At 44.0% G+C, this 12519-nt stretch overlaps 1 protein-coding gene across 1 annotated transcript; it reads right to left on the minus strand.

Annotated features, from left to right (window-relative positions):
* Positions 1-508: 508 nt before the first annotated feature.
* On the minus strand, positions 509-11693 carry LOC104477485 (aldo-keto reductase family 1 member B10). The gene is made up of 10 exons (XM_086768073.1): positions 11562-11693; positions 10594-10761; positions 9403-9519; positions 8209-8286; positions 7222-7344; positions 3727-3833; positions 3475-3556; positions 2331-2414; positions 1368-1450; positions 509-1021 (listed from the first exon to the last, which is right to left on the minus strand). The coding sequence occupies exons 1-10, from the start codon at positions 11628-11630 to the stop codon at positions 979-981; spliced, it is 954 nt and encodes a 317-aa protein (XP_086624199.1). The 5' UTR covers positions 11631-11693; the 3' UTR covers positions 509-978.
* Positions 11694-12519: the final 826 nt, after the last annotated feature.

The following is a 12519-nucleotide window of genomic DNA, read 5'->3' on the forward strand; positions in this document are numbered from 1 at the left end:
CAAGCCTGGGGAGCTGCTGGCTCTCCCATCATCCTATCCCCTTCAGTTTTGCTCTAATGGCAGCACAGCACGTAATGCCCTGCTCTAATGAGGTCACGGTCTTCCGAAGGACGTCCCCCAGGCTGCTGCCAGCTCTGCGGGAAGGAGTGGGAAGACTGCAGCAAGCACAGCTTTCTGAACTACTGGGAGGAAATAATCAGGTGCTGCCTAATTTAACCTGAAAAGAGCTTGTATGCATGCAAGCGTGCCCATTCTCCTGCCTCATACTGCCCAACTGTGTTGCTATGTTTCTCTGCAAGGTTTGCTGAAGTGATGCTTTTCCTTGCTGATGCAGATAAGTTTCTTTTGCTCCTGGTTATTGCCTTTTCTGAGACCTTAGAAGCCTGCTCGGCCCAATTAGTTTTACTTTTAGAAAATACTGTGGTGTGGCACAGTCACGGTTTGCTCCCACCAGCTGGCACCATCTCCTGGCAGAACTGTATGAAACAATTCAAGCACCACACTGGCTAAGTTTTGTTGTTATTCAAACTTTATTCTTATGAAATTTTAGAGCATTAGAGAAACACACTATAAAAATCACAACTATTTAAAAAAAAGCAAAGTAATTAAGGAGAGCATTCCTTAACAACAACTCATGAGCCAGTATGACTGACCGCACTGGAAATAACATATCAGAAATCATGTAAGTAACCGGAGTTTTTTTGTTAAACATGTCTTTAATTAAGGAAGACAAGGAGAAAAGGAAGTGAAGAGACGTTGTCTTTTTGGTATTAATCAAAACCAGATTTCTGCTAACCATCTTTACAAAAGCCTCATCCCTATTGATGCATTCCTATACCAGCTAGCGGTCTTCTAAAAAAGGAGGACAAGGAACTGCTCGTAATGATTGTCAAGTAGAGAAGAAATAAAGACCAAGCTAGAGAGTACATCATCTAATCCGGAAGGAGGTAAACTGAGATCTTGCAGAAACCACTGGCATTAATATTCTGCTTTGAATGGGTAGTCCTTGTGATTGACAGCTCTGAGAAGAGAAAGAACAGGTTATTTAAGCATTGCAGACAATATCTTCAGCAGCATTTCCCTACTGCAGTCTCCCACCCCTCTGCCAATGTGCTCAAATTTTGTGGCTGTCATTAATTTGAACACAGGCTTGTGAGCAAGCACATGCAAACACCAAGACGCTGAAGGGAATGCCCTGAATGAATCTCTCTCCTGACGTCAGTTCCAGGACATGTCTCACTACCTGGGGTCCAGGGTTTAAGATATGAGCTCTCCCTGTTTCTGATAATGCATATTTTCAAGATCTGGGTGATGAAAATACGGATAGAGATAGGTCTACTGGATAATAGAGATAATAAGAAACATACTGGAGCACTGGAACTGCCCTCCAGTTCCTGTTAAAGCTGAGGATGACGTCCATCTCCTTTTGAGAGAGTTCAAAGTCAAACACCTAGCAAGGGAAAAAGAAAAAAAAAAAAGCCCTTTTTACTTAGGTTCATGAATAGTTAGCTACTAAGCGTGTTTTATACATTTATGACTTATGGTAGGAACATGCTGCATCCACACTAAGCATAGTTAAAAAATCCTCTTATTTCTCAGCCAAATACCAATTTACCCTCGAAGTAATCAAGACGGTCCTTTTCTCTCCCAGGTGCTGTTCATAGCAATGTCTTACAGTTCTGGGTGGTTGAACGCAAACACCACTACAGTTTGTGTCGTAATGCACTTAAGGTGCTAAGGATGGATTACTCGATGTGTCACAAATACTGTAACTAGCGGTAAATATTTCTGCTGCAACAGAAGACTACTGGCCACCATCTGCAAATAGTTGTCTCATAGTTAATCAGTCATCTAAGGATTCTTTCTGGTCGTTCATAGAAAAGGTAAGTCCAAAAGGCAGCAGCATGAATTGAAAGTAACACAGAGATATCATTGAAGATGCCAGGCCTTATGAGAAACATCCAGCTGCATCTCCTTGCCAAGGGGAACCACAGCCTCAAAGTGAGACATAAACCATAATAGGTCTGGTGTTTACAAGTTTTTCCTTTACACTCTGAAGATGGGCTTACTAAGCATTTCCCAGAAGGAAAGTCCAAAACTGGGATTCCCTTTCCTGGGCAGCAGAGCTCAGGCTACCCTGGTGTAACCCATTTCTCTCCTGGCAGGAACAAAATCTTTTTACCCAGAGTGCAGATGGTTAGGTAGTGCTGAGTCCCAGTCTTTAAATCTCTGCACTCCCCTTCCAATGCTTCTTGGAAACATGGAGGAGATATAGGTGTAGGTGCCTATCCTGTGTAAAAAGGTGGCAGCAGTCCCAATGGAAAATTCACCTTGATGTTTTCCTCAACACGCTGTGGCTTGTCAGACTTGGGAATGACAATCACGTCTCTTTGGATGAGAAACCGGATCAGAATCTAGAAAAGGGTAAGGAGAAGCATGAACACAGGACTACCAAGAAATCTATTCAACTGTATTTTGTGTTCTCTCTTACCCTTTTTTATTTTTCTACAACCTGCACACAGTGAACATCTCTTTGGAAGACTCTACCAGTTTGCGCACAGGAATTTGATGTGCCAGCATTTGCTTGCAGTCTACTGACAAACTATAATTGTTTCTGGCCTGTGTTGTTTCTACATCCTAGCTTCTCTGGGATTTTTTTTGTTTTCATTTAGGGTAGGAGGAGGGGAGAAAAATGATGATGCTTCTGCCTTGCATTACATGGATGCTCGGACCAAATGGGCATAATGATACTGCAGATTATTTTAGCCTCACAGGTAAATACCTCACCTAGGTTAAGCTTCTTGAAGTCCTTAAGAGGAAAAATGTATTTATAGATTTTCAAGTTCCCTCTCTCAAAAGAGGACCATTGCATACAATTTTTTATCCTGCTCTGCCTGTCTTAAAATATGACTCTGGTTGATTGCTTGTGAACATCTGGGTTTGTTGAAAGTACAATTTCTGCACAACCTGGGCAAGAACTCATCTGTGTGACTAGCAACTAATAGAGAAAAAATTTCATCTTGAATAATCAAGCAGCTTTCAATGATTCTTTGAAAGCATAAGCAAACAGGCAGTAATCAAACAAGTATGCAAATTACAGGACTTCTCTGAAGACTAACTTTGCTGGAGGAAGGAATAACAAGTTGGTTCAATAATTTGTAAGTAAACTTCAGAGGACAGGGGTTATCTGGGAGCAAACACTTCTCTCTGGGAGGAGAAGAAATCTCTCTAGGAAGGGGAGCACCTCAGGTAAGCATGTACAGCACTGCTGATCAGCCCCTCCTCAAAACTCAGCACTCCAGACCTTGTAGAAAACACCTGATAATTTGTATGAATGCTGGTAAGAACTGGTTCAGCTGCAGTTCAGCTCCATTATACTGTATCTCTAGAGAAGCTAGCATTGGCCAAGACTGGCCATCAGCCTGTAAAAATGCCTGAGGGGGAGGAATAGTTTGCCCTGACAACCCCACTTACCTGGGCAGGGGTTTTATGGTGTCTAACCGCAATCTCTTTAATCCTGGGATCATCCAACAGTGTAGGTTCCCCTGGCTTGGCCCTATTAAAAACAAAAGCCAGGATATTGATGGCAGAAGGATGTTGTGTGAAATAACCTGCAATAAAGCAATAGCAGTTTTCTCATTATACCTGCATTATTTACATCATTTTGCACAAAGATTCAAGTTGCAAATGCATTTTATGTAAAGAAAGGCTGCAGTGCTTTTTTACCATGGGCGGTTAGGAGACCCAAGGGGGCTGTACGCAGTCACAGCGATCCCTTTGGATTGACAGTACTTGATCAGCTTCTCCTGGGTGAGGTATGGATGGCATTCGATCTGCAAGCACAGAAACACGGTGACTGATACAGAGGCAGACTGCACTGGGTGCCAGAGCATAACATTTTAATTCCTCTTCGGTCACAGAAAATACGAAGAAAAGACTCACTATAGATTAAAAAAATCTACCTTATAAAAAAAGTTATTTATGTCACAGCAATATCCAGAGGCCTAGCACAGAGAATAGCATTTCCTCACGCTACAATATTATACAAAGATAGTGAGAAATAGATAAGAAGAGTGAAAGTGCTTTCTGTGTCAGGAAGCAGGGAAATAAATCTCCCTGGACTATTAGAGAGCATGATTGCATCTTCAGAGGAGCAGCTCAGAACACCTGAAGTTTAGTTTCTGCTCTGAGTCACCAGGAACAGTGTGGCCAGCAGGAGTAGGGAAGTGATTGTACCCCTGTACTCGGCACTGGGGAGACGGCACTTTGAATACTGTGTTCAGTTTTGGGCCCCTCAGTACAAGAAAGACATGGAGATGCTGGAGCTGATCTGATGGAGGGCAATGAAGCTGGTGAGGGGTCTGAAGAACAAGTATTACTAGGAGCAGCTGAAGGAACTGGGATTGTTTAATCTGGAGAAGAGGAAGCTGAGGGGAGGCCTCATTGCTCTCTACAAGGACCTGAAAGTAGGTCGCAGGGAGGGAGGTGTTGGTCTCTTCTCCCAAATAAATTGTAATAGGACAAGAGGAAATGGCCTCAAGTTGCCGTAGGGGAAGTTTAGGTTGGATATTAGGAAACACTTCTTTACTGAAGTCAGGCACTGGAAAAGGCTGCCAAAGTAAGTGGCGGAGTCATCATCCATGGAGGTGTTCAAAGAACGTGTAGACGTGGCACTCCAGGACACAGTTTAGTGGACATGGTGGTGTTAGGTTGATGGTTGGACTTGATTATCTTGGAGGTCTCTTCCAACCTTGAAGATTCTATGATTCTGTGATTGATTTTCTCCTCTCCTCAAGGAGTCTCCCCGACTCCTGAAGAAGCCTGGGGAGATTAATTTCTCTAAGTTAGCCTTTCTGGGTATCCTCCCCATCTCTTCTTTACTGAATGATGTACTGAATAGACAAAGTTTGAGTACAGCTAGGAAGCCTGGGTTCTGGGCACTACTTTGCTGCAGGCTCTCTTTGACCTTCAGAAAGCTGTTTCAGTCTGTGCTTTTCCTGCTGAAATTCCTACTCAAATACACAGTTAAGATGTTCTTACTCCTTCCTTCTTTCAGAAGTGTGACATGCAGTAATATTTTACACGTGCATAACCAACTTTTCTGCTTTCCTCACTACAAAACCAGTGCTTTAAAAAGAATGGATTTGTGCAGTGCTGCAGTCTAACCTTTTTTTTCACAAGAAAAAAAAACAACAAACCCTTTGAATTTAATGATCTGTAGACCAGATTATTATTATTTTTTTTTTTAAAAGAGGTATTTAACAAACCAAGACAACATTCAAACGAAAGCAGTATACAAAGGAGCATACCCTTTCAAAATCACCACATTTGTTATTACACATGTCAAGCACTGGTGAGGGTTTAGTTACACTAAGTATTGGATTGTGAAGGCAGCATGGCAGTGACCTTGTTTAAGGTGTCTACTAGATCAGGTGTATAATAAATCCCTAACCTTGACTGGCTGCTACAGCTGCATAATAACCATTTCTATTAGAGAACTGTTTCAGGCAGAAGGGCTGTGGAAAATGAACACAGTCATGATTGCAGGTAAAGAATTGAAAGGAAAGAGTCAAAGTCTACTTTTCCAAGATGACCTGAGCAAGGCCGAAGAAGACTTTTACATACATGTGCACAAAGAGAAGATGATGTTGATAGTTACAACACTCTCTTCATTACAACACAGTTACAAAAGTGCCCTAAGGCAGTGTAAAGCTACCAACTTTTAAACTGCAAAGCTCAGATCATGTTGTAACCAGATACTCAGGCGAAACTTTTACTGGAAACAAGAAGTTCCTTTAACTGGAAAAAACAGGAGCCTACATGGGCACGCTGCTCAACTTGCCACAAGCCATAGTATGACCACAGGGCTATGCCTACACTGCATAACGTGGCACCATGCACATACCCAGGCATTGAAGTTGGTGTAGTTTTTAACATGGAAGTAGTTGGGCCCATCCCTACCAGAATGTTATAACACTCCATAAAATCTTCCCAAGTCCTATGTGCCCCTTGTGCTAAGACTGGCTGGTGCACATGCCAGCCCTAAGCCTGGCACCGCAGTGCAGCAGCACAGGCAGCAGCGTGCCTGTGCGGAACCTAGAGTGGGGATTACCCTGGCTATTCTCAAGCCAGTAGAGATGGGCATTCAGCACCCTCAGCCGATTACAAATCATAGAATCATAGAACCATAGAATAGTTTGGGTTCGAAGGGACCTTCAAAGGTCATCTAGTCCAACCCCCCTGCAAGGAGCAGGGACATCTCCAACTAGATCAGGTTGCTCAGAGCCCCATCCAGCCCGGCCTTGAACATTTCCAGGGATGGGGCTTCCACCACCTCTCTGGGCAACCTGTTCCAGTGTTCTACAACTCACATTGTAAAAAATTTTTTCCTAATATCCAATCTAAATCTACCGCCCTCTATTTTGAAACCATTACTCCTTGTCCTATCACAACAGGCTCTACTGAACAGCCTCTCCCCAGAAGCATATGGAAGGAAGTCAGAAGGTCCCGATGTCCTTGCTGTTTTGAGATTTCATTCATGAGGTACATGGTGAGAATTTGTTACATAATTGTATACTTCAACCCTCCTTTTTTCATAATGAACTTCAGTGAAGTGGTTTCTTTTGTGCTGAAAAATAAGTAAGTTCAGTGAATGAGCCGCAGCATTCCTGTACATTTCCAAGCCTGTGCAGTAGCTTGCAGCAGGGATTTTGTTGGTTATCCCAGGGCTGGCAGAAATCAGCCCGTGGCAACTTGGGCTGTGGCACTAGGGATGTGAAAGAGTATGTGTAGCAGAAAGTCACAAGGTCCTATACAAGGTGATGGATATTTTCACTGTTTTTCAATGTCTGAAAATGAAATATTCTCATTTGTTTCATACTACAGTGATAGCAATAACCCATACTGTTTTGTATGTCACTGCTCTCAAATCTCCACTGCATTAGAAAAACACAAGTCTACAAAAAAAAATTTCTGTTGAGATCCCTGTCCACTAAAAACCATCAACACTGACACCATACCAAAGCCTGCCATATTGCAGATGGTACTGACTTGAAGGGACTTTCAGACAACCAGAGATACCTTGTGCTTTGCAAGATCTTTCCATGGCACTAAAACTATTTAAGCGTCATGGCAGAAGCCAATTTTAGAGCTGAAGTACAGCATGAAAATATTCAGAAATATTCCAAAGTTAGTTGACATCAATCAAAATAAAAATCTTACCTGGTTATTTACTGGCTTGTATTTTAGTCCTGGCTTGTTCAAGATTCTTTCAATCTGCTCATGGTTAAAGTTGGAGATGCCAATGGCTTTTACCAGACCACAGTCCACCAGCTCTTCCATGGCCTAATGAGTAAAGACAACCAACCGGTATTTATGAGGTGGTATTACTGTCAATTACATCATTTTATTTCCCTAAAGCTAGTGACAAACCAATAAACAACCCAGACTAGATTAAATAACAGTATGTAAAAAAATAAAAACATAATCTTTGCAACTTGTATTATCTGCATGCTTTATGTCCCATTGCAGATGGGAAAGTAATATAAGAAGTATGACATGGCCAACCCTTTTCTAATGGGAAGTAAAATTCTTTTGCTTTGGTGGTCATTTTACCCAAGATAAAATAGGAAGGGAGACCCCCTCCACCTCCTCCTATGCCAACACACTACCTCTGAGTTGGCAGAACACAGCAGGAAGGATGGTAGCTTAAACTCAGTTACCTCAAAATACTTTCCTGCCATTGTCACCTGCTATTGTAGAGAAAACTATTAACTCCCAGAGCTGCAGGATGACAGAGGTGCAGGTAGCCGGAGCAGACCCTGAATCCTCTCAGTCCATGACGAAAGGAGAATTGCAGGACAGCCTGAGATGCTGACGCCTAACGCTGAAAAGTGTGAGAATTCCCTAACTGTATGAAACACCGAGTAAGTTAACAGCCACACCCAGATTAATCTGTGTATTCAAATATTATTTTAGTGACAGCATCTACAGTGCTCATAGCTTCCTCCTCTTTAGTCTTGGTAAAGACATGCCCCTCTTACTCCTCAAAACAAGAGGCAGCAGCAGCTCTGCACGATCTGGTCATGAAATACAACTTTGTGTGAGTATCCACTGTACCCAACCCTATCCCTGAGTTTCATTGTGCATGCAGATCTCTGCTCCATCTTTAGTGCTGACAACCGCTCTGAAGAGCAAACAATAACTCACCTCCCATGTGTCCAAAAAATCTGTGTCACTGGGGATGCTCATACCCTTGTCATCCACAGGATGCAGTTCTTCACCAGCCTGTTATTTCGAGGCAGATAATACAGGGAGTTTTTTTAAAAAGAGTTTCATTTCCTACTGTTTACTAGCACTTCTGACTGGAATTACAAGCAGCAAGATAGCAGATTATTTAAACACATCACATCATAACTGAAAATTACACATCTTCACCAGTGTTTGCTTCTGGATGAGGGCTATATTTCTACAAATCAATCCCTGCCTACAAAGAGTGGGGATTGGCAGTAATTAGGCAGTAACTTACGCTGATCTTGAGAAGGGAACAAAGACCCCCCTCTGCATTTATTCTAGAGTTTTTATTTGTTTTACACAGGTGTAGACTGATGGAAAGAAAAGCACATTTTTTTTCTGCTCTGTGCTTCATTTTTCACTGCTGTTTACTCCAGATTAAGCCAACATCTCCAAAACCTGAGAGTTCACACTGTTCTAGCCCAGCCATGATCTCAAACTGCACAATCCTGTGTTGGTTGCGGTTTCCCTGCAGACCCAGGGGCTCATTAGCACTGCTCATACCTACGACCATCTCGCTCCAACAGGGATGGAAAGCCAGACTCACAGTGCTAAAACATACCACTACCTACTCAGTGACTGAATGCTTGCTACCGCCATGTTCAGGGAAGAGCTAAATGAACCATAGCATATCGCAGCTGCATAATAGAACCATAGAATAGTTTGGGTTGGAAGGGACCTTTAAAGATCATCTTGTCCAACCCCCCTGCAAGAAGCAGGGACATCTCCAACCAGATCAGGTTGCTCAGAGCCCCATCCAGCCTGGCCTTGAATGTTTCCAGGGATGGGGCATCCACCACCTCTCCGGGCAACCTGTTCCGGTGTTCTACAACTTGCATTGTAAAAAATTTCTTGCTTATGTCCAGTCTGAATCTACTTCCCTCTATTTTAAAACCATTACCCCTTGTCCTATCACAACAGGCCCTACTAAAGAGTTTCTCCCCATCTTTCCTGTAGGCCCCCTTTAGGTACTGGAAGGACGCAATAAGGTCTCCTCAGAGCCTTCTCTTCTCCAGGCTAAAAAAACAATGGAGATGGTCACAGCATAGATGAGAGAATGCACCATGTTTCTAGCCAAGCAAGGAGAAGAGGGATGTAGAGCAGGACTACCTTGAATCCCATAGGGAAGTGTATCAGGTAGAGGTCAAGGTAGTCCAGTTGCAGTGCAGCGAGGCTCTTCTTGCATGCCACCTTAACCAGAGACTTCTCATGAAACGTGTTCCACAGCTATGGGAAAAAAACCAAACATGACTGTGACTCTACAGCTTCCATAGTCCAGATCAGGGGACAAAAGCTTCTCTCTTGGCGGTCTGGGAGGACAACTCCCTCCCCACCTACCCAGTGCGCAGTGAAGACAAGGATGCCAATATTTCAATGGTAAGGTAGGACAAACATACCACAAACAAGGGAGTCAGTAGTGAAGGTGGGCAATTGGTATTCCTACTTAGGAAAAGAGAGTCTCAGAACTAAATGTAACACTCTGCCAAGTGTATCTTACACAGCAAAGCTGTTTGCGTTGTAATTTTTGAGTTTTTTTTCAAACTAAACTGAGTCGTCAGTGGCTTATAGCTACCCTCCTTCTGTCCCTTTTATATGGACACTCTGAGAATTGTTGTGAATTTCACTGCATTTTTAAGATAAAAATGCAAGTTATTTAAATAGAAGAACTTGCAAGTATTATTCAAATTAAAGCATATTCTTTTACAAAAATGAAAAGTATGTGAAAAAGCTTAGTTATGCTCACTTATTCCTGTTTTGTAGGTGAAAACACCAAGTCATAAGTTTTTTTTAGTTGAAGTGTTCTTACTTTTGGGTAAATAGCATTGTCGAGATAAGTGGGTAAGAGAAGAAACGGAGTAAATACAAAGAATATTTCAGACCTAAGTCCCATATGTTAATATATATTCCCTCAGGCTTACATTTTATACATGACACCATTTTCAAATGTCTTGCACACCACTAAGTAGCACAGCACCTTTGAATTCAGACATATGTCTTTTTTTTTCCCCCGATCTTTCTAGGGTGCGCGCAAATGAACCTTCAGTATAAATGAGTGACTTAATAGATGCAAAGAAATCATTAGGGCAGCAACAGCCACACTATCTTTCCAAAGTTGTCAAGGGTTCCTTAGGTAAAGGAAGGTCAAAAATTGCAAATAAAGGATGGAATTCATAGCAGACAGCAAGACAACCATGAAATTAATATTGTAGAAGGGAGTAAGTCCTCAGGTTACTTTATAGATGGAAGAAGGGTTTTTCTTTGAGAAAAGGTAAATGCCCCAGTAAGCCTGCCTCTTTGTACCTTAGTAACAATGAAGAGGTCTTCCCGTTTCACAGCCCCCTCCTTGATCTTCTGCTGGACTGCGTTCCCTATTTCATTTTCGTTCTGGTAGAAGTAGGCACAGTCAAAGAGGCGATAGCCTGCATCAATAGCAAACTTCACCACCTCTTCCACCTTTCCTGGAGGAGCCTGAAAGCAAATGCGACCAAACCGTGAGCTTTTCCACTGCCTTCTGCCAGCACTTGCTGCTGCGATAGCTGCATGAAGTCTCCCTTCCCAGCTGCTTGCTGGAGTTTCCTTCTCACCTGAGCTTCACCTTTCCAGGCAAACAGCATTTTTTGCAGGGACAGGGATCAGAGCAGAAAGGAGTTGGTTTCTGCGAGACATTTTGACTCGGCTATTTCCAGCAGCGTAATACCCACTATCATTTCCCCCGATTTCCTCCCGGTGTTGCTCCAGCAGTTTTGCCAGTTTACCCTCCCCACGCCCCTCCCCACAGAGGCTGTTGCGTGGCGCGGGGTTCCCATCAGCCGGTGACCCCATCCCGCCGGGCCAGGAAGCCTTTCACCATCGACTTTTGGTTTCTTCGTTTTTCTCTTTTTTTTTTTTTTTTTTTTTTTTTCTGCTTCCTTCTTTCGCTTCCCCTCCTCTTTCTCTCGCCTCCCTCCGCCTTCTTCGGACCCTACTTGTTTTTTTTTTTTTGCCTTTTTTCCTTTGCTTTTTGCTCCACAGAGCGCCCCCCTCCCCGCTTCCCCCCCGCTTCCCCCCCCGCTTCCCCCGCTGCTGGCAGCCTGCCCGGTTACACAAGCGGCCGCGATCGCGGCGGGCGGCGAGACCGAATTCCCCCCGCTCCTTAAGGTTTGGCCTCAGTTCTTCTTTTTCTCTCTCTTTTTTTTTCCTTTTCTTTTTTTTTTTTTTGTTTTGTTTCGTTTTGTTTTGTTTTGTTTTCATCTTGGCAGGCCCCAGCGTCCCCCTGCCCGCCCTGGTACCTGCCAAGTGCCCAGCCCCACGATGGGCATCTTCATCTTGTTGCTCAGCTCCACGCAGGGGCTCGCCATGATGTCCGCGGCTGTCTGTCTGTCTGTCCGTCCCTCTGTGCGTGTCCACGGCCGGCGGCCCGAAGGCGGTTTAAGACGCGGGGCCGCCCCGCCTCGGCCCACGCCCGCGCGGGCCGTTCCCCTCCCGCACCCCGTTCACCCCCCTCCCCGCCTCCGCTGGGGTTTCATTAGACGCGAGGTGCAAGATGCCCATGATTTTGTGATTCTCGTGGGCTGCAGAGGCCGGATGCTAAGAGGATCTGTTTATTTGTGTGTTTATTTGTATTTTTTTTTTTTTGCATGGGACAAACTAAAAGCACATGCCGTAGCGATGAACCTGGCACTTTGCACGTCATCTTCTGCAGTGGAGAGAGTCTGATGGGTGCCTGGGGGATTGATTGCTGCAGGAGACCACGAGTGTCCAAGCCATTGAAGGATTTTTCTCAGTGACTCTCAAGTGGTGACAGATGGGCTGAAATGTCCATCTTTTATCCAATAAAATATTAGGCTCACCTGCTATTGCCAGGGGAATTCATTAAAAGGGAACCTTCTCATACCTTTCCATAGATGCTGCATTCCCTGTCTCTGCAGAGGGGTGGGCTCCCAGCGTGCTCTCCGTGGGACCCTTGCGTCACTCCGTGTGAAGGCACCAATTCCCCACGCTCGATAAAAATGTCATCCAGCATCAGTAGGGTGTCAGAGGCTGTGAAAGGGATTTGTGATCATGGCTTGTCTACAGGTTGTGCTTTAGTCCAAATAAACCTCCTTTTACTGTAGGGTTAAAACACGTTCAGCGGGCTGACATTTAAAGGCTGCAGGAAACTTTGTAGGAACAGAGTGCCTCAGAAATCAAGAGCCAGGGGCCTGGAAGGTGTGGGCTACTTAATGGGCAGCTATCTCAAGGAAAAGG

The sequence above is a fragment of the Chlamydotis macqueenii genome, chromosome 1, assembly GCF_036417535.1.
Source record: "Chlamydotis macqueenii isolate bChlMac1 chromosome 1, bChlMac1.mat, whole genome shotgun sequence".
Lineage (NCBI taxonomy): Eukaryota > Metazoa > Chordata > Aves > Otidiformes > Otididae > Chlamydotis > Chlamydotis macqueenii.

Excerpts from the sequence above, each read along its gene's own strand:
- LOC104477485 (XM_086768073.1), bottom strand. The coding sequence starts at position 11,630 with ATGGCGAGCCCCTGCGTGGAGCTGAGCAACAAGATGAAGATGCCCATC. Across the intron at positions 3,557-3,726 it reads GGGTCTCCTAACCGCCCATG|GGCCAAGCCAGGGGAACCTA; the intron begins GTAAAAAAGCAC and ends TGTTTTTAATAG. Across the intron at positions 1,022-1,367 it reads AGGGCAGTTCCAGTGCTCCA|AGCTGTCAATCACAAGGACT; the intron begins GTATGTTTCTTA and ends TTCTCTTCTCAG.